The following is a 22,951-nucleotide window of genomic DNA, read 5'->3' on the forward strand; positions in this document are numbered from 1 at the left end:
AACTTGAAAGTTTGGGGACGATAGCTTGAAAAACAAAGAAATTGCATATCGCTGAATCCAAATAAAGGCAACACTCCGCCCACTTTTCCAGGCCATTTGCGTATTGATATAATATGCCCAATGCATAAAAACTAAACCAACAAAATAATTCGTTCTCGATTTATTATTTAATTAAAAAAAAAAATATCATTCTATAGAAATAAGTAAATCAATATTCTTTTTTACATGTTTAAACATGTATCGGTTAAGATAAGCTCAAAAAAAATCTATTAGGGTATTTGTGTTAATTTACTAAAGAAAATAATGATCAGCCCTCTTTAAGGTGTAAAGCTATAGATTCGTTGCAATAGTTGTTTTGATTTTTAAAATTAAATATTTTCCGGTCGCTTAGCGACAGACATTTCAACAAAAACTGCTGTAGCAAATATGCCAAATATCGAATAAATTATCGTATGTGTCTTGTTATTAACATCTGATAAATTTTCACATTGTGTAACTTTACAATACTTTTCCGTAGTCAGGGCTGAGTCTAGAGTTTTTATACAAATACAACGATACTCCGTTTTTGAAATACCCAATATGTAAAGCGACTTTCTGTAAAAATATCTTGAAACTGAAATTTGGATCAATCTTCTTTCGAAACAATATTTTCTTAATCAGAATTTAAATAATAGATAACATTAATAAAAAAAAACTTTACGAGCCCCCGCAAAATCATATATTCGTCTTAAGTTGTATTGAGCAAATTATGTGTTAGCCGTTGTTATTTAATTTCATAGTGTAATGTTGTTTTCATGAAGAGTAACTTTAATTTTGTTTTTTTTTTTGGAACTATCAAGGCTGCAAACCTCCAAAATTGTGTTAAAGTTTAGGTTCGGCGGTTCGAGCCATAGAGCAAGACATCGGTTTGGTTCGCGAATTGGTTTATATACCCCCTAAACCCAAGGTTTGGGTTTGAAACTTGGTTCAATTTCATACAACAAAATATTTGTATTGTTGTACATTTTTCTATACATTCTGAACTAATTAAATTTTTTTTTTAAAGAAATCAAATTTTGATGATAATTTAAATTTATTTGAAGATTTAAATATGACTTATTGCAGTCCGAAGTCTCAAATAATTGCGTAGTATTAGAAAACCATAAAGTTTATGTAATCAACCTTTTATTTTAGAAAGCGGTTCGGTTTAGGTTCGGGATCGCAAAGTAAATTATTTCAAGAGTTCGGTTCATGATCCGGTTCAGGCTGCTTAAAACCGAACCGAGCCGGTTCTACGAGGTTCGGTTCAGAACAGGTTTGCAGCCTTGGTAACTATGACAACAAATAAAATTTGCATTTAGATTTCGCCAATAAGAAATTTAATTAAATCAAAAGGAAAAAAATTAAACACAAAATTCAGTTAAATTTAACCTGTATTTTTTTTATTTCATTTTTTTTGGTTCTCCTGTTTTCTTTTGTTAAGATTAAATATTGAATTATTATGTTATACATTTATGTTTCTAATCACATTTTAACACTATAACACATTTTACATTTCAACATACTTTTAATATACACATAGAATTGGGCTTGTCATATCTTAAGCTGGCCTATATATAATTCACATTATTCATTTTTTGGTTTGATTTTATAAAGAGAGAGGAAAAAAAAAACAATACAACATGTATACATTGTGTTATGACAAACACATTTAAAAAAAAAAAAAAACAGGAATGCATTGCATTCAATGCAAATCTTAGAAATTAAAACATTTTTATTTTTCTTTAATATTCAACTCTTTCTTAAATATCATTTTCCTCAAAAATATAATTTTTTTTTTGGCTTTGGGGGTTTGTTCATCAGAGTGATTCGAGTACTTTGTATTTTGTTTTTGTTGTTGTCGTCATGCAATTGCGAAAGCCAAAGATATTTTCAAATATATCTACTTAGGCTGATATCAAAAATACTCACTGGACAGCTGTGAAGTTTTCTATTAGTAAAGTACTAGTACACGTAAATGCCTACTAAGTGATAGCTGGCATTAGCAGGAGACGCCCTGCTTGGCCACCGTATACCATGTGCTGACCGTCACCAGGGACGGTGAGTCTGGTGTGCTAGGCAGCTCCGTTGGCCCCTGATCGGTAGCTCCAATTTCCAAGGTCACCAAGGCAACAGGTAACGGTGGATGTGGATGTGGTGGATGTGGAGGCGGTGCCTGTGGCTGTGGCAACGGCGAAGCAGCTGCAGTTGCTATTGAAGAAAGAGCTGTTGCTCCACTTGTGGCTGGACATTGAAATTGTTTATTGTGTCGATGCTTTTGCTTGTTTTTGCTCTTGGCCGGCTTTGGCGTCACCTGCGACTGGGCTTGGATTTGAGCCTGAACTTGGGCCTGACCGGCATGGCACAGCTGCTGTGGATGATGGAAGTGCATCGGCTGTGGAGTGTGCAGATCACGTCCCACCTGGGGACCCACCTGCGGGCACCGAAACCGAATGGCCTGCTCATTGGCCACGTTAAGCTCCGGCCACCGAGGCAGAGCACGGGGTCCCACATAATTATGACATAGATGGTGATGGTGGCGTTGCTTACTTTTGCTGCGCTTTCGTTGTCGCGACTTGGAGTGAGACTTGCGCAAGCGTACACCTGTCACTTGGCGTGACTGCAGCTCCGATTGGGGACGCAGACAGTGTCGGCAAATGGATCGACTACGTTGTGATCTGCCCATCATAAAGTGCCCGTCATTTTCAAAATCATCCAAGTCCGCATCATCAGCACTCTCGTCTTCGTCCCCGTCCTCGTCCCCATCCCCATCCTCCTCCTCCTCCTCATCTTCGTCATACTCCTCCTTCCATTTCTGCCGCTGTTGCCCATCTCCGTTGGAGCTATCGATGATGCGTCCGTTTAGCTTTTTGGGTCTATGATAGTTTTTATAGTTGTTGTTGTTGTTGTTGCTTGTGCTGTTGTTTATTGATGCAGTTGTTGTTGTTGTTGTTGTAGTGCTAGCGTCATCCATGTCAATGACAACACAGCACTTAGCTGCCGGTTGGTGTCGTGTGCTATGTCTTTGTTGCATTTGCTGTTTCGTCTTGAAGTTTGACTTACGTTTTTCCGGTTCCGTTTGTTGATGATGCCTGTTCGGTTGTTGTTGCTGTTGTTGCTGTTTCTGGCTGCGGCTGCGTTGTCTTCTTCGAGCCGTATACTCATCCCCCTTGTCAGTCGGATATGGTCAGAATGCTGTGTCAAAAACAGACATCGACCTGGATATGGCCTCATCATTTCGGCAGGCCTCCAAGAACTCCTCCAGAGTAACAACGCCATCGCGATTAATGTCCATTTTCTGTGGAGCACAATTTGAATAAAGAAATAAGTGGAAAGTGAAGATGCAAAACGAAAACTCTAAGCAAAAAAAAAATTTTATAATTTGTCGTTTGAAATTTGATTAACACTTCAAAAAGGCTTTAAACCTTTTTTGTCGAGCACGCTCGACGGTAGGATACCCTGTGCCCAGGTACTCTGTACTTAAAGTTGATTTCCCACCGATTGAATGTATGATATAGAAAACTGTTCTAAATCACAATTGGCCAGGATGTATAACACCAACAAAAATGCATATTTTATCAGTTTGATTAAGATATCTCAAAAAACAAAAATCTTTTTCATACCTAATCTTGATTTTCGACTGATCGTGTCTTTGGCAACTATATGATATATTGATCCAGATTGAACCAAATTTGGTCAGGATGTATAACACGAACTTAATCTATCAGTTTGGTTCAGGTATACCAAAAAACAAAATACTTTTTCATACTAAAACATGATTTTCGACTGAGCGTCTCTATAAGCTATATGATATAGTGGTCCAAATTTGTTTAGAATGTATAACATCAGCCCTGACGTATATTGTGTCACATTGCTTAAGATATCTCAAAAAAACCAAGAAGTTTTTCATAGTAAAACTTCATTTTCGACCAATCGTCCCTATGGCAGTTTTGGGATATATGGGTCCGATCCAAAAATCAAAACAAACTTGATCTGCGTGCGGTATCCAGGAACCTACTTACCAAGTTTGTAGAGACTAGCCCTTTTAGTCTCTGAGATCGACGCGTTCAAATAGACGGACAGACAGACGGACAGACAGACAGACAGACAGACGGGCATGGCTAAATCGTCTCGGCAGTTGATACTGATCCATTATATATATAATTTGGGGGGTCTGCCGCGCGTCCTTCTGCCTGTTACATACATTCTGCCAAACACATAAAACCCTTTATTGACCATTTTAATAGGCCGCGACAAAAAATAAAATAAAAGTTCCTTTAACCCGAATCGTCCTGAGCAACGTTTTTTCGAGTTTCTTCATACTCGAAAATTTATCTTCTTACGGACAGCCAGGCATACATACATACATGCACAATACATAGCAAAATTTTATTTAAAAAAAGGAATCACGACCTATTGTTCCTGTGGCATAATGGACCAATTTAAATAAAATATGGTCAGTATGTATAAAACCAGCCAAGATGAAAATCTTTTCAGATTGGTTGAGAAATATCAAAAAACAAGAAGCTACAAAATCCTACAAAATCTTCATTATAATATTAAAAAATCCTGATATGCGTAGGGTATCAAGAAACGAACATAACAAGCTCGAAGTCTCTAGCTATTATCGACTCTAAGACCGAAGCGTTTAAGCAGAAGGACAGACAGACGGACACATATACACACTCACACACACAAATACGTAAAAAAAATTCAAATAGAACAGGGGTTACTCGCTCGCAGTGAGGTTGGGATACAGTAGATCACGGTGTATTAAGGTATTATTTGATATAGGAAAACTATTTGAACTAACTTTGATCTGGAGGTATAGGAACTACCATAATGCATATTCTGTAAATTTCGTTCACATAAATACAAAAAAAAAAATTTGTACACAAAAACTTGAATTATTAGCGATTGTTAGTATTGCAACTATATAATATAGTGGTACGATTTAAACAAAATCTGCTCAGGATGTAATACCAGCCAAATGTATATTGTGTCAGATTGGTTGAGAAGTAATATATACCAAGAAGTTTGTCGTACAATTTCTTAGTTTTCGGTCTATCAATACAAATAAAAACAGTTTTGATAGGCGTACGGTATCCAGAAAAGTCCAAGTACCATATGGTAGCACAAAAATAAAAGCGTAAATTTACCGAAAAAAAGTGTTTTTTATTCCGAATTTCTTACATAATAAAAAAAACCCCTTTTAATATTCTTATGATGTTTGCATTACAGTACTAAAATTAGTTAACCAATCTATATTTACTTGCGACGAATTGCCAAATGCCGTTTTTTTGCACTGCAGAATGTTGTGAGCAACTTATTTTTGGATCAGCTAACTTCAAGAGATTGTCTCTATCAAATTTTGATCGGTTAGAGACTACAAAGTACTCTTAGTATATTATATAAAAGTTAATCTAAAGTTACCATTTGGTAACGCTAGGACTATTCGGGTTAAATAATAATGTTAATTAAATTAAACTGAATTCATACAAATAACATACATAATTAATTAAACGCCTTTCTTTAATTTAAATTAGTTTTTGTCATTTTGTATTGTTTTTGAACAGCTGATTTTGTTAAACAGACCACAATAACTTTGTGTTCCGTATGATCAGCAGATTTGGTTCAACAGGCCACAAAAGCTGCGCAGAGTGACTTAAATTTATATCGAATACAAAATTGCCAAATTCTGTACACAACATAACAGCTGAATTTCAGCGAGGAAAATTTGCAAACGTAATGATTTCAGCTAGCTTCCAGTGTAAATAATGCTTAAAAGTCAACAGATTAATCATGGTAAAGTTCACGAACCAGCAACGTTTGTAAATTTTTCAAAATTACTACAGAAACTTTGAGTTGATGGTCACAACTTTAAGAGCGCTTACTCCAATTTTCGGCCGTGGTATGTAGGAAAATTATTTGTGGCCAGAACTGAATGAACTTGACATCAACGATATGAGGTTTCAATAAGACGGTGCCACTATTTACACGAGCTCAGAGACAACATCCAACGCGAAATTGCCAATGTTCCGATTGAAATTTGTGCCAGAGTAATGCTTTGCAATAAACCCCACTGTGCGCAAAAAGTAATTTATATGTACAAAGAAGCTCACCCTTTTTGCGCACAGTGCAATATATATATATTTTTATTCAAAATTTTTATATCAAACTTAATTTGGTTCGTCACAAAATTGGATATTAAAAATTGTGGAGCTAGAATATTTTTTATATAAATATATATATAAAAAGTTTAGTATGATTTAATAGATTCTTGCGTTATAAGTTGCAGGAACGGTTATCTTTCTTATCTACTTCATTAGCTGTTTCCTCAACTGCTTTATTTATAAATCACATTAGACTTACCATATGAGTCGGATGAACTAACCTATCGTGTTTAAAAATCACATTGGCTGCGTTTACCAGAACACATCAATCAACAATCATCTATCACCTATCAAAAAAATTGTGCTGGACTTCTGGGAAAATTATTGAAATTGCTAAAATTAGCAACGAAAAAAATTTTTTTTACAGAAAAAGAAGTATATTACAAATTTCTTAAATTTTGGAAAAAATAAAGGAATTTCTAAAATCATTAAAAAATTAATATATATATTTTTTTTTGCCCCGGGCCCCGAAATGGCTAGCTGCGCCCCTGGGTTTCAGTATGCATTTCGTTTCTTTTAATTTCAGATCTTGTGGTATTTTGCCTACGATTTGTCCCTAAATGTGTCTAAAACTAACAGGTATTTTTCAGACCACCTTACAGGGAAACTCATTGGTACGAGCTCTTTTTATTAACTTTACTTGTTATCATACCTTAAAGTCAGCTTTCCTGATAAACTAAGCACTGTGGTGAAATCAGAAAATTTAAAGTAAGGCAAATTTAAGAATGAAAGTAAAGAGGGAAGATCAACAAATGACAAAATGTAGGTTGCCCCACGAGTTGGCTTCTCTGCGTGGCTCACAATGTTCAAGACGAGGCCTTCAACTGGACGACAACCGCTAATGACAATGCGTGACTGGCAAGCAAAATGGGACCTAGTCCGGGCATCAATGCAGCAATCTGACTAGATAGAATGACCACATGATGGCATGGCCACAGTTCAGTCATAGTTACAGTTTCATTTTCACTTCGACTCCCTCGCACTCTGTGTACTCCGTGTTGGGTCGAATGGCCAACAAATGAAATACATACGTGTATTACAAGAACGTAGACAGGGGGAGCATTGCCATTACAGCCCGACACCTTCCTAGATTCATAGCTTTTTATTATTAAGATTCAGAAATCCTCACAATAAATGGATAAAACAAGTTTCGAACCTCTTATTGCTTGAAAGACACTGCGAATTAACTCGAATTGTAGTATTCCGGAAACAATTTGGAAAATGCATATGTTTTATCCAAAAATCAAGCTGTCTCTAATTGCATACATTTATTTATTTATTTCTAAACTTATCATAAGGTTTAAACCTTACCTGTTATGTCCTAATCAAAGTCAGATTATTTTAATTTGGTCTAGTCGGGTTATATTTTTATTGTGATGCTCTATTTAAGTAGTCATTTATACCATTCGTTGCAGCTTGTGATGAGTAGCAAGTTGGATCTGTTTATATAATTATTATTTATTTATTTGCAGTTCGAATCGTCCTACAAAAAGATTTCTTAAGTTAATCCTGCTTCGGTCTAGAAATTTATTAAAACGATTCATTCTCTAATTTACTAATCTCTAATTTCTCTTACTTTACGAGCAAATCATTCTTAAAGCATGAATAGCCGTTAAATATTAAAAAATTAGAACAAAATTCTTAAATTAAGAATTATATGTACTAAATAAAGACTGCTTCGTTCTAAAATATAAACTTGCCTAATCCTGATTCAAAAATACTGCGGTAAGTACGATTGTAAGTACGACAATATTTTAGCATAATGCCGAAAACAAGAACATTTCATCCAAAAAATGTATATGTTTGTATACTGTTTGTATGTATGTACGTTAAGAAAAATAGAGATTGACAAGAATTATATTAAGTACGATATAAGTTGAATTAAGAACTTTAATTCTTATATACTTTTGCGTTTTGTTGCTTAGAATTCTCAAGTGTTGCTGGCTTGTCTGCAATAAGGAGCTCTTATAAATTAAGACTGTAGTTGAGGACTCTATATAACAAGATAATATCTGTAGTCAGTCCTCACTTACTTTTGATGATGATTCACGATCGGATTATTTTATCATTTTATCTTGTTGCAAAATGCTCATAAAACTTCTTTCGTATTTTTATTTTAAGATGTTTTTGCACTCAAATTTAAAATTTAAGGGACTTGAATTAAGTATGAAATATACTTAAGTCTAGTACGTTTGGAGTTATAAGTCAGAAAAGCGCTCATGAGATACGGGGGTGTAAGTCGGAGGGGCAAAATTTAAATGATTGCAGCTAATGAGGCCATTGGGGGCTTTTGGTAAAATATTTGTTTTTTTTTTTAATTTTTTCAAAAATACGCGTCGATTGATACCTCGATCACCCAAATCCGATAACTGGTTCAAAAGATAAATAAATTTGAAATTTTCAGTGGACTTCTCAAAATGAAATGAAAAGTCAGTTTGTTTGTTTGTCTGTTTGGATGTTTGTATCAAAGCGGTAAAACAGCTTAGATGTAATGATGGGGATTTATTTCTTTTCGAAAATCTAGAAATGTTGGTTCTACGACTTTTTGAAAAAACCGCTAGTTTAAAACGGAAAACGCTATTTCCTGCTAAAATGGAACTCAAACAGTTTTCAAACCATAGAAGCTACAGATATGTCCTATATATCGTTGGAAAGGTAGTTTTGACTATTAGGCGTATTTTTAAACTTTTTATCTAAAGTACTCAGGTAATATTTAACAGGTGAAATAAGATTATTTAGCTAACATTTTGGCGATTTATGACAAAATGGCTCTAACGATTGTTAAATGGCGATATATTGTAAAACGTAAAATTTCGCGTTTTTTGGTATATGGAACATAACTTTTGGCTAAGAGGTTCAGAATATATAGCCATTTACTGAATATATATATTTTAATAAGTATTAAGAGAGGACAGCTGCCTGAGAGTGTAGCTGATAGCTTTGCGTTGCACAAATAACCATTGTTGCCAGACAGTTTGGATGACGATTATTTTGGAATAACGTCATTATTTAAAGTTGTTTAAATTAACGAATTTTTGATGGCGATGTATTCAAAATACATCCAACTCAAATGTTGCATAGTCAAAACTTTACCATTGTTCAACACTGCTTAGCAAACAAGATTTTCTATAAAATTTTATCCTTGAAAAGAGATAACTAATTTTGTCAGCACTTGTCAGCAATGTGACTATATGCATTTTGAAGATTGATTAATTCTGAAATAGTACAGTTAAGCTTAAGCTACGCATTTCTGTGCATTTTCCAGAATTTCACTTTATAGCAGCTAAGCTCACTTTGAAAAAGGCGAAGCTCTTCAAAGTGTGGCGACAAGATATAAATAAAAAGATCGAAAAATATTAGCTTTTTGATTATTTTATTACGTGAATTCGTGAATATTTAAATTATTTACAATTGGCAAATAATAAAAATGTTAGTTAGCCACCGATGTTGACTGTGTGATCAATAAAATATTGTATATTATAGTACTCCGATCATGATATCTGTTAACCAGAATGTCAGGAGCACAATATCGCATATATAAGTTGAGTTTGTCCAGAAATATTGTAAAAAAAATATGGTTTTTCTACAAAAAGTGACTTTTCGACCGATAATTCCTAATTTTTCTATATGATATAGTTGTCTGATTTGGATCAAATCCAATTACCAACACGTTAGGAGCATAGTAAGACGTCTAACCTGCAAGTTTGGTGCGGATAGCTATAAAAACAAAAAATTTACATATCGCAGAATCCAAAATAAAGGCGACACCACGCCCACTTACTAGGCCATTTGCGTATTGATATTAGAAGCCCAATGCAAAAAACTAGACCAAAAAATCTTTATTCGTTCTCGAGTTATTAATTTATTCCAAAAAAATCGTCATCCGGTCCATAGTGCAGTCTCGTAAAAAAGTGGTCATGATCATAACACTTAATTCGGAAAAACTTTGAGGCAAACCTTCTCGTTTTAAAATCTGGTATATGTAACGTTCGATATTTCCGAATATATACTATCAACAACAAGTTGGACTTACCGTCCCCCTTTGTACAAAGTTGCCCACGTCTGTGGCATAATATGATTTGCATAATTCTGAGTAAATAAGCCGTCGTTTCAGGCGAGCGTAAATTGAAATTGTATAATTAACATAAGTAATGCGTATTGTTTCTGCGGATGACAGGACAACTAAGCATCTGGGCACAGCTGAGCCGCTTTGGACGCGGATAAGTGGTTGAATAGGAGATTTGGTGTCGAATGAGTTTGCCACCCACCTGAAAGATGTGCTCCACCTTGCCCTTGATCTTCTCCTCCTCGGGGCACTCGTCGGGCAGGCGGCCCATCAGCTCGTAGATGGCAGTTACAATGTCAGTCATTTCTTCCCTCGTAATGAAGCCGTCGCCATTGATGTCATACAGCGAAAAGGTCCAGCGCAATTTCTCCTCCACGGAGCCACGAGACAGTATTGAAAGTCCTTGAACAAAATCCTGTGGCAAATGAAAAATAAGACAACGTAAATACACATTGCAACAACATTTACAAATGAATTTGCAGATACAGATACAGCGATGCTAGGAGATAATTAGAGGTACTCGCAAAACTAACGCTAGAACAAAACAAAAGCGGCAACAAAATATGTTTTAAGTCATTACTCGTACACCGCTCATGGGCAAGTACACGTCCATTGCTACTTTTTCTCTAACTACCTTAACTTCACGGCTGTCGACTGCTCAGCTCCGAATAGGAGCGTCGCACAGTGGGGCCATTTCTCACTTTGCGTTGCAAAAATTATATATTTTGAAATAGTGCAGATATTTTCAAAATTTAAAAAATATTTCATAGAAAACTTTATAGGCTTTGAAATGACGCATTATACAGGGTGATGGGTCTAATGGATGATTCAGGATTGTCGGTCAAAAAAATCCATTTTGGTTAGTCTGAAATATACATTTCAATCCTTTTCACCCTTTAAACATTTTGTTTAATATTTAAAAAAGTTTTATTACGCAAATTAAAAAAAATAATTTATTTTTTTAATCTCGTATGATGACTGGCATAGCGAAAACGTATGCAACTGCACTGCGCTCTTCTTCTTCTATCACCATTTTTATACGTGGTTGAGTTAGTTTTTGCACTTAAAAAAAAAAAGCGCGAGTCGGCGCAAACAAAACTGAAATATATAGTTAGAGAATTGATTACCAAAGGGTCCTAAAGTAGTGGAATGGTGTCCAATTTTTGTTATCTTCCATCAAAGTTGAAAAATAGCCTAATTTTAGTGTTTTTTTTTTAAACATTGCTGGGATAAAAAGTAAACAAGTGAAGCGACTAATTTTTCCGGCATTTTATTACAAATTAACATACTTTTCATACAAAATCCAAAAACTTAAAGATCGGTTGCACAACTTGTCTACAATTCAGTTTTGAAGTTCAGTTTTTTTTTTTGTAAAATTTGCACATTTGTGCGTGTACGGAAAAATGTTGACCCATTTTTTTAGAGGCTGTCACGCCCACAATCCTAATTCAATAATTTTTTGGATTCGTAATCTTTGAAAACTCCAGTGTGCGTCGACAGTGTCGTATGCTGTTGAAGTGGATATATAGGTATTTTAGTTCATGGCATGACAAATGTGTCCAGTTAAGAACAGGAAGTCTCAAAAAAGTTTCAGCTTGTACAATGAAGGTGTCAAGACCTGTGTCTGTGGAGGTACTTAGATATGGGAAACTTAAAGCTTGAAACGAAGCTGGCAAACAAGTTTTCTTGCTTTACATATTCGATGTTTTTTGAATATTTTTATTTTGTTGATTTATTTTAGCCAGTTAAACAATTGCGGACTGCACTTGGCTAATATATCACTGTGAGTTGCACGTGACAGGTCCGAGCTAAGCAAGCTTTGTATTCTTGAGAGCGTTGTAGCTCGGACGTTGCCAAATGCGAATAATCAAAGACATGAGCGGGCTAAGATGGATTATCTTAAAGCGTTGATAAGTGAGCACTGAGTTCTACGCAATTATCTGTAAGTATATAGATATTTTTGTGGTCATTTGTGGTCAGTGAATTGTCGCCTAACGTTAATCTACTGAAGTTAAGAGCTCTCCAATGATATAGTGATCTGATTTCAAGCGAAATTGGTCAGGACGTATAATACAATATAAAATCTACAAATTGTTGGTTTGGTTGAGATATATATATATATATATATATATATATATATATATATAAAGAAATAAGAAAGTTTTTCATACTAAAGGTTGATTTTAAACGATCGTTCCCATGGCAGCTATGGCAGTGAAGATATATAAGATTTATTTTTATTAATACGTGGGTGGTCCGATAAGTAATGAGCCTTACAATGTTAATGTTAATGTTAACATTTTTCATTCATTTTAATTTTTAACCTAGTCTTTCTAAGAGACGCTCCCACAATTTTAAACCCCTTGAAAAATAATTCGGCGTCCGGCTCCTTAATATAACCACTGCAGTTTGAGTGATGCTTTGTGAATTTTATTTTTAGTGATGTAATAACACATCTTGAAAAACAAAATTAAATTTTGCCAGGTTAATAATACTATTATAGAATGCAAATATGCGAAGGTTTTTATCCACTAGGGAACTCGGCCGTCGGCTCGATTTGATCGCGCTGATGTAGTTGAGACCAGGTATAAATAAAATTTGAATAAAATTTGCTTAGGATGAATAAGACATAGGCAGACACTTGCCAGTATTCACATATCACCACCAATTATTATTAATAGTCTCGGTTTTTTGCGAAGTACGCCCCCCACAGTGGGTGTGGATACATTTTAATATTTACTGGATCTGCCTGAAATTATAGGGAGGCTACATTCCAAATGTACGCCTAGCTCTTACCATCTCTAAGATCTTTTAGTTCATACGAACACACGGACATAAGTATATCGACTCGGGCTGAGTTGATTGCTCTTCCGAATTCCGCAAATCGACAAGAATTGTCATTTTCAAAACATGTGCTGTTGAGCGAGCGGAATCAAAAGTAAATGATACATAAAGAATTTAAATAATTCCCTTAAACAATAAACTGAAAGTTCAAATAACCTTGAACATTTTTAGAATCGTTTTAACTGTTCAAAGTTGAAGTATATTTTAATAGAATTAAGTCAATTGGTACATTATTGTTAGCCGAGAAATTTTAGGCCGAGTGGCGTTATCAGCGCCGTTGCGACGAAAAGTTGCTCCCGGGGCAAAGATTTTGTCGGCGCCCCCTCCACCCCCTACAATTTTTTTTCAGCAACACATTTTTTAAGCAAATAAACAAAACAAAGATAATTCCTTCAAAAACATATTGAATTGACAACTCCAGTGTCCATAATTTTTACTAAAATTAATTAAATGTTACTACAATAAAAATTTATAACAAGATAATTAGCTAGTTAGCAGTTTGAACACTTTTATCTTCGAGACTATTCGAGTTAGAGGAACCAAATTGGGTGACAATACTCTTAGGATGTTGACCTATCGGAAGTTAATTTTAAAATTTGGCCACGACCACGTCAGCCCTTGTTTTTTTAGTTAAATCAAATATTTGAGACTTCTTTGACTTTTAAAGTGCTGAGTCGTTGCCATTTTATCCGCATATTGTCTGAATTTAACAATAACATCCTGAATACATACTTTAAAAATACATAATAAAATTAAGAAACTTAAACTTTAATTTTATAATGGTTTGTTATTTCTAAAATTGTAAAATTGATTTAAGGTCCCCCAAATTGAGGTATTAATTGTTAGCTTTTATGAAAGCAAAATCATAAATTACTTTACCCATATTTGGAGATATTCGATTGATAGCAAACGGAGACTGCTAAGTTATCTTGTCCAATTGATGGTCGTAAGTGGTTCAAATTTATTTATTGCTAAATAAACGATGTGCTAATGATGTGATGTGAAGAATGTGATGTGAATGCTTTTCCAGTTCACTGTCCAATTTGGATTTAGTGTTAAAGTCCTGTTTATTTATTTAAATCATCAGAAACAATAAAAAGTGCCTCAAATCTCAATTTTAGTTGCTAAATGATGGGGTCGATTGATTCTAAAAAGGGAAATCGAAATGTAGCAGTTTATGGTATGTTTTTGCTATCATGTGCAGCCACATATTAAAATTGTTTTCGCACTTTTCGCTGTCTGATTTATTTAATTTCAGGCTCAACCCCTCAAATTTAATATCGGCGCCCCTAAAATCTAAATGAATAACATTATTAATACTTTATATTTTTTTAAACGTCAGCAAATCAATTCTTCTCATTAAACTTAATTTTGTTCGTCACAAAATTGGGGCTAGATATTGCTTTCGTCACTAGACTTGTACCTCGTGTAGAGGTTTTTTTTGTGGGATATTACTCTTTTTGAATTTTTTTAAAATCTTCAAACACGTTCGCTTTCATGTGTTGTCAAAACCAAATTAAGAGTCCTTATCGGCTGAAGTTTTGACAGTGCCCGTCAAAAAAAATTTTAAAAAACCTTTTTACGAGGTAAAAGTCTAGTGACGAAAGTCTTTCCATACCCCAAAATTTCTGATATAAAATTTTGTGACGAACAATATTTAATTTAATTTATAAATTTAAAACAAAAATAAATAAATTTATCTTCCTTATGATTTTTATTTAAGTTAAAGCCATTAATTCTTATCAAAGCTCGCAAATAACAGTTAACACTTTCAGCGTGTCCGCAAAAAACACTTCCCAAACGGACACAACGAAAAAGAGATCGAAGAGACACTCTCAGTTCTGTTTTTACTCAACTGTCAAGCGCGCGTGTGTGCTTCGTTTTTTTCTGTTTTCTAGCGAGAAGAAAAAAGTGTTAACTGTTATTTGCGAGCTTTGATTCTTATAATAAGAGCTTGGTCTTATTTGAAATGTTCTCAAAACCAGGTTGTGTTTTCTAACTTTAAGAATTCTATGTTCTCAACGAATTTTTTGGACCAAAACTGGTAGTTTTGGGACCAAAATCTTGATATTAGAACATTTTCTTTTTATTAGTGTAGGTGAGTTTTCAATCGACCACTGATTACAAGCTATACATTTAAAATACTTAATTTTTTTAAATTAAAAATCTGTCTTTTTTTTCTTAACTTATTTTAGAGGTGCTCCCACTTTTGTCATCATTACTTTTGAATGTCAAAACCGATATTCAAAAGCTTTACTTTTTCAAAAAGCTAATGAATATATCTATATATCATTTATACACAATCTTAGATTTAAACCTTTAGTTTTTGAGCAGTGCCCTGTGGTTCTGAATGTCCCTTTGCTTGATTGTCCCTAACATTGTCCATGTACTTCTAAGTTCTAAAATAAAAAATGAGAAAAAAAGTTAAAAAAAAAAGCAAAAAGTTAAAAATATTTTTTCTTCAATTTAATGCTTAGGGATCTCACGGCAGAGTTCCACGAGGAGTCTTTAATGTTTTTCGTGAGGATAACCTTAGGGAATACCTAGGTAGGTTTCCTTTGTCCTCGTTCCTAGGAACTCACAATGTTAAAGTCCTCAACGTTTTTCATACCATGTCCCTAGGTTTTCTCTATCAATTAGGGACAGGTCCACATGGATTCCACAACTTGTCCTTGAGGTCTGGAACTACTGGGTGGTGTCCAAGCTCATATATTGAAATAATGCGCTTTTATGCGAAGCAGAGAATCACGAAGCCAACGTGACGAGTCGAACTGCGCGTTTGACTTTCGAGCTTCCACCGAACACAAGCGTCGTGAGAGCAAAAGCAGCCGTAGAGAACAAGCTGCCGGGCGCGCTATTTATAGGATACACATATTCACTCTCTCTATACGTGTGTCGGCTGTGACGCCGGCAGAATTGTGATATTCAAGCACATGTGCTTGCCGAGAAAATGTTGGACACCACTGTTTTAGGGCTATCAATTTTTAAATAAGGAAAATTGTGATTTTTTGCTTAGCGTTTTTTCAGCTTTTTTTACTTTACTCGTTTCTATTCTATTTACATATCTGCATTTATTACGCGTTGTTTGAGATATGATTTATAAAAATCTATGACAAAACGGCGATATAAATTTTTTTTTATCTTTATCGATGTTTTTTTCGATTTATACGACTTCCTTGTGGAGCAGCGTGACAATTTTATGTGTTCTTTGAGATACTTTAACCAAGCTCACAGAATATCAATTTGTTGTTGTCTTACACATTTTGGGCATATTTGGTTTAAATCGGACTACTATATAATATAGCTGCCATAGGAGGGATCGGTTTAATATCAGCCTTTGGTATGAAAACTTTTACTGTTTCTTAAGACATATCATTCAATCACGCAGGTTGTGTATTTGGTAACGTGTTATACATCCATACCTAATTTGGTTCAAATCGGTTCATATAGCTGCCATAAGAACGATCGATACGAACGGTCGATAAGCAACCTTTGAAAAACTTTTTTATTTTTTAAGTTACCTCTACCAAACTTACAAAAAATAAACCTCGTATCATCTTATACAACCTGACCACTATATCATATAGCTGTCGTAGGACCGATCGGGTTAAAATTAGGTTTTAGTATGAAAAACTTTTTTGTTTAGTGAGATATTTTAACCAAATTGAAAGCATATGCAATTATGTTAGTTTTAAAAATCCTGACCGAAGTTAGTTCTTATCGGACCACTATATCATATAGCTGTCATAGGACAAATCAGCGAAAATCAAGTTCTAATGTGAACAACTTTTTTGTTTTATGAGAAATCTTAACCAAACTAATACAATATGCATTTAACTTGGTTTTATATATCCTGACCAAAGTTGGTTCAAATCGGACCACTATATCATACAGCTGTCATAGGACCGATCGGGCGAAATTCAAGTCTAAGTATGAAAAACTTTTTTTCCATAGTAAGTACGGGGTCTCCGGCACTAGAGTATGCTCGGCTATAGCAACGCGAAGCCACCTACTTTTTCTTTATAATTAAAGAAAAAAAATTTTTTTTATATTTTTTGAATGCATTAATGATAAAGTTACAATGTCAAAAGCAAAAGCAATTGCAAAACTTTCTGATATCCCACAAAAAAAACCTCTACACGAGGTAAAAGTCTAGTGACGAAAGCAATTTCTAGCCCCAAAATTTCTGATATCCAATTTTGTGACGAACAAAATTCAGTTTAATCTAAAAATTTTAAATTACAATATAAATTAATAAAAAAAAAAAGCGAAAATTGGCATTCGGCACTCCGCAAAAAGTAATTTTTATGTACAAAGAAGCTTACCCTTTTTGCTCACAGTGCACAATGCCAATTTTCGCTATGTTTTTATTAATTTATATTTTTATTTAAAATTTTTAGATTAAACTGAATTTTGTTCGTCAAATAATAAATAAACTCGAAAATAAAAATTTTTTATCTTTCCATTTATAATCTAAAAACAAAAGAGCGTCTACAGATGGTCTTTCCAGTTAGAGGGTTAGGCCACAGTTGGGCCCGTTGTGGTACCGCGGATCTAGGGTTCCCTACTACCTTTGTGGTGACATGATAATCAATATGGTGTTCAGTTTGATAGCTGGATAAATTTAGCGATTTTTCGCGGTGTAATGGAGGCAAGTTCACCTAGAGTGGAGAGAAAGGGTTTTCCCTGGGTACGGAGTCTTCTATTACTCAGTGCGGGACAGGATCAGAAGAAATGTTCCGATGATTCCATTTCATCCTCGTCCCTACAGCTCCTGCAGAAGTCGTTGTATGGGGCGTTCAGCAAAGCATTTAAATATTAACAAAAAACTGTCAAGCTAAAGACGACAAAATTTGTTAAGTGTCATTTACGTTCTATATAGTATAATTAAAAAGTATTTTGTAGGTTTTTTTTTAATTCATCTTTTATAATAAATTATAATTATTATACAAATTTATTTTAACAATCAAATTTAGTGACATTTTCTACATTGTCGATACTTTGAATTTAATGTTGGAAATTTATCAAAATAAACTGCCGTGCAAATCGTGCATAAACACCTCGAAACAATATGTGAGCTTAATTGAAAAGCGGAAGTCTACTTAGTCAGCTGTCTCTAGTCACACACACTCGCAAGCCTCACTGGAAGGAAGGGAGAGAGCGTGTAGTATAGTATGTAGTACATGCACGCTTTATATCGAGAACGTGCCTTGTAGTCATTACAATTTTAGGTCATTATTCACAATACGTAAATGGCGACCAGGCAAAAAGGCAAAGGCGGAGCCCGCGATAGGTCTCATTTCATTGTCAGATAAGCGACTGTCTCTCAATGTGTCTGTGTGTGTGTGTGTGGGTGTGGGTGTGTGTATAACTGCAGTAGTTGACTGCCTTTTGTTTGGTCTGTATTTGCTTCAAATCGCACTAGTGTCTTGGCTAGGCTGCCCCCGACGAGTTAGCGTTAAAATCGTCATAATTCATCGTTTCAATGGCGTCGCAGCTAACACGTGCTGCCATTGTGCTTAGGCGAAGCTGCCCCTTCTACCACCACTTTTCACTTCCTTTACACTAAGGGCTATGGCTTATTTTGCATATCCAATAGGCGTGGCCCTTGGGGCCGGAAGTGAAGTTCATGTTCCGACGTTAGCACCCGGGTCAGGCAGGCAGTCAGGCAGGCAGAGAACAAAACTGTAAAATTATTTGCAATTTGCATGCGAAGTCTTCCCTGACACGCCCCCAGCCGCCGCCATTTGCCACGATTTGCATGCGCATATTTATTTGATTTCCACTCTTTCTCCTCCTTTTAGTCATTTTCTTCTCGCTTTGTTCATCTGCATTTTTTGTGTGCAATAGAATATTGACAATGACAGCTACAGCAACAACAACCACTGCGACAGCGACATGAACAACGCACGCGAGTGTTCTATGTATGTATTTTGAGATAGTCCTTTCTCCTCTCCCGTCCGGTATGTCACACACTTGCGTTGCATTTTATTTCAATTTTGAGACATTTCACTTGATTTGTTGACTTTTGTTTCGATTGCCTCCTAGTTCGTCCGCAGTACTGTGGAGTTTTTGAACATTTCGTATACTCTTGCAAAGGGTATTATTATTTTATCACGAAATGTGTAACGCATAATGGAGGGATAGCAAACCCAAGTAAATGCATTTATAAATATGATCAAGATGATTAAATAGCCAAACAATGCATTGCTTTAACTTGTAGGTGCCCTTGCCATTACATAAAAATCGATAAGCGTTTTGAGTAATTGACTCCAAAAAGCTTATCATGTACATATTTTAAATCAATTAAAAATTTTCAAATCAATTTCAACCAGCAAAATACCAAAACTAAATACCATTATGGTGTATTGTTGGTAAGCGACCTTTCGGAATAGGTGCTGATTTTACCAGCGATCCAAGCTTAACGTCATCTTTTAAACTTCTTTTAATCTTGAAAAAAACTATTTTAAATACAAAAAATCTAAAATTAGTTGCGTACAAATAACTACGTTGTTTCTGGAGGTATCTTAACGAGAGTCACGTATTATACATTTGCCATGGTCTTATACACATACTAGTACTAGTATATTCTGACTAAGTTTGGTTAAAATCGGACTACTATTTCGGACAGCTGCCATAGGAATGGACAGTCGGAATTCTAAATTTAAAATCGATTCATACTTAATTCAAGATTTTAAGTACACAGCAATCTTAAAATTGAAAGAACGAAACGGTATAAACTCAAGTACGGTCGTACCTAATTTTAGGATGGCATATTTTTCTGAGTGTATGCTCATTGAAGTGGGTTATCCTTTGTGTTTTGTTTAATCTTAGTGACGTAAGTCCAAACTTTGGATCGAGTTTTATATGGAAATGTTGTTTTTTTTTCGAATTTTTTTTTATAGTTAATAAGAGCACCCTTTTACCTTTCTAATGATGTGTGCGTTGCATATAGTTCAGTACTAAAATTAGTAAAGCGATTTAAATTTACTAGCGACGAATTGCCAAATGCCTTTTTTTTGCACTGAAGAATATAGTGTGCAACTTAAAGCACATTTTTCGATCAGCTAAGTTCGAGAGATTGTTTCAATCAACTTTTTATCGGTTAGAGACAACAAATTACTCTTAAAATATCATATTAAAGTTAATCTAATGTTAATATGTTGTCTAAAAATTAAGTTTTAGTAAACGCCTATTGCTTGTTACCATATGGTTACTCTGGGAATATTCGGGTTAATGGTGCTAAAGCTGTTGCTATCAACTATCATCCATATTTTATGCTTAAAATGTCTAAAATAATTGTATTGTACTTAAGCGCATTTTGTTTGTTGGCTTTGTAACTGTTGTTGTCGCTGCCCGACTCACTTGGCTGACCACTGAGCCCACCCACCAAGCACTAAGCAAGTAACAACATTTTCTTCGTCTCATTGTTTTGCCCATGTCCCGGCATGGAGAATGCGAGAGTACACAACTAAGTATATTAAATCGAATTATTTGCCAAGTACTTAGACACATTAAAATGTAAGACAGTGGAATTTGCCAACACTGGCCTTAAAGATAATAGCTCTTTAAACTCAAACTCAGCTCCTTAATACTCGATAGCATCTGTCTTCCATTCTCATGCAAAGCTGAACGCTTAGTTAAGTACACATTACAGACAGTGATGTGCGGTGTAGATGACGCGTCGTGATGCTTAATGTATACCCGTCGATAATGCTCAATGTTAATAAGTGAAATATGTGACTTCATTCAAATTAAGAACAATAATACGATAAGTCGACTTTGCTCGAGAGTGAGATACTCGGTACACAAATTTGAAAACAAACAAACAAACTCAACATGAAACCTTAGCTTTATGCGATGCGTAAAATTGTGTCTTGAATATTTATTTATTAATATATAAAGATCTGGCTTTATGCTGCGTTTCTTGAATAAATTCCAAATCGGTTCTCTAAACGAGATGACATTTTTAGGCCCAATCCAGACTTTTTCATCTTACAAACAGCTAACAAATTGTAATTGGTTTTTTTTTTTTTCAAGATTTCGGTCCAAAAAAAGTGTGGCCAATTTTTTATTCAAACTAAACTTTCACCTTTTGGGTAATGGGTTAAAAATTATAATATTTGGAAATATTTATTTCTTGCTCAAAATGTGCTTGTTTTTTGCACTAAAATTCTCATATTTAATTGAATTTTATTTTTGAGGCATACACAAGTACGAATACTAAAATTACACAAAATAACCAAATGAAATACCAATACTGTTTCAAAAAATGCCTCTGTACTGTACGAGTAACGGAAATAAAGAAGCTATAAGAAGCTTCGTGGTACAACTCTGTTTACAGACCGTGCCTTGACTTTTTAGTGTTATGCGAATCTTTCTGTCCATTTCATTCCCTGCATTTTTATTTGCTTCCACCTTTTTACAGACTATTGATGTCATACGCGATGTGATGCTTGTTTTACCATTTCGTGAATATTAAAGTTAAGTTAAAAGTGCATGTGGAAACCATACAATTTAGGTCAACATCATAGAAGATTTACTAAAGGTCAAGGGCGTACGCAGGATGAAAGTTGGGGGGGGACAGAAAAATTTTTTTAGTATGTATTTTAATACCCTGTGGAAGGAGGCGTTCCAGACCCAAAAAGTATATATATTTCTCATTAGCACTAACAGCCGAGTCGATATACTTATGGTAGAGATGGTAAGAACTAGGCGTACATTCGGAATGTAGACTCCCTATAATTTCAGGCAGATCAAGTAAATATTAAAATTTTTATTTAGCTGGCAAAGTTTAATTTCGTTTTTCAAGTTAAGGCATGTTTTAAAATCACTTAAAATAAAATTCACAAAACATCACTCAAACTGCAGTGGTTGTATTATGGCTTGAAGCAAGATGGATTTTGCCGTCCTCGAAATATTTTTGAATTTTAAATGGAGCCTCATTATAATAATTCCAAACAAACTCCTCAATTCACGTTAGGCAGGCTTGCAAATATGCCCAGCCGATTCTCCACCATAGATTTACATGTCTAATATCTTATTGGAAGCGTAATTGATCCAATTATGTAAACACAGGAAGGAGAAAAAACATTATTAATTTTCTTATTTAAAAAGTTTACATAAGTTTGTGAAATTATAATGCTCTTTAAGATCGGCTGAGAGATTTTCAAGAAATTTTGAATAACGCACGCTCACTTCTAGGGATAAGCTTTTAAAAAATAATAGATTTTACAAATTAAAAGAAGTTTGATTGATAAGCAAACTCTTTTCATTTTTTGCATCCATTATGTTTAAAAATTCGTTCCTTAATGTTTTTTTTCAACTGATTGTATTATTGCAATGATTTTAAAAATTTTGAGCTGTGTTAGCGTCTCTCAAAGTACATTATTTAAATTTTTTCCTTTTGGAATACAATACATTAAAATTGTCTATATAATTTCTTTATTTTGAAGGATCTTAGTGGGGGCAGCTGCTCGAAAAAAATTAATTAAATTTTCATTTCTATTTTATGACATAGCTGCATTAATTAAGCGTTATTTAAGATATGATTCATAAAAATCTATGGCGAAACGGCGATAAAATTTTTTTTTTATCTTTATCGGTGACTTTTAGTATGCAATTTTTTTGTAATTTTCGAGATACCTTAACCAATCTCACAGAATATCAATTTGTTGTTGTCTCACACATGATGACCGTATTTGTTTTGAATCGAATTACTATATTACATAGCTGCCACAGGAGGGATCGATTCAAAATCAGCCTTTGGTATGATGAACTTTTCTGCTTTTTGAGATATGTTAACTAAACTGATCGACAAAAACATTCCTTGATATAAGATGTTATAATA

At 34.5% G+C, this 22,951-nt stretch overlaps 1 protein-coding gene across 1 annotated transcript in view; it reads right to left on the reverse strand.

Moving 5' to 3' along the window:
* Window positions 1-1,797: 1,797 nt before the first annotated feature.
* The window catches only part of LOC117779675, a 130,166-nt gene continuing 109,012 nt past the window's right edge, over window positions 1,798-22,951 (reverse strand). The window contains exons 6-8 of the mRNA XM_034615948.1: window positions 10,460-10,672; window positions 3,227-3,316; window positions 1,798-3,178 (exon numbers count right to left, since the gene is read on the reverse strand). Coding sequence (XP_034471839.1) covers window positions 2,021-3,178; window positions 3,227-3,316; window positions 10,460-10,672 — 1,461 coding nt within the window. The 3' untranslated portion in view covers window positions 1,798-2,020. The remainder of the gene's footprint in view (window positions 3,179-3,226; window positions 3,317-10,459; window positions 10,673-22,951) is intronic.

This window comes from Drosophila innubila, chromosome X (genome assembly GCF_004354385.1).
Source record: "Drosophila innubila isolate TH190305 chromosome X, UK_Dinn_1.0, whole genome shotgun sequence".
NCBI lineage: Eukaryota > Metazoa > Arthropoda > Insecta > Diptera > Drosophilidae > Drosophila > Drosophila innubila.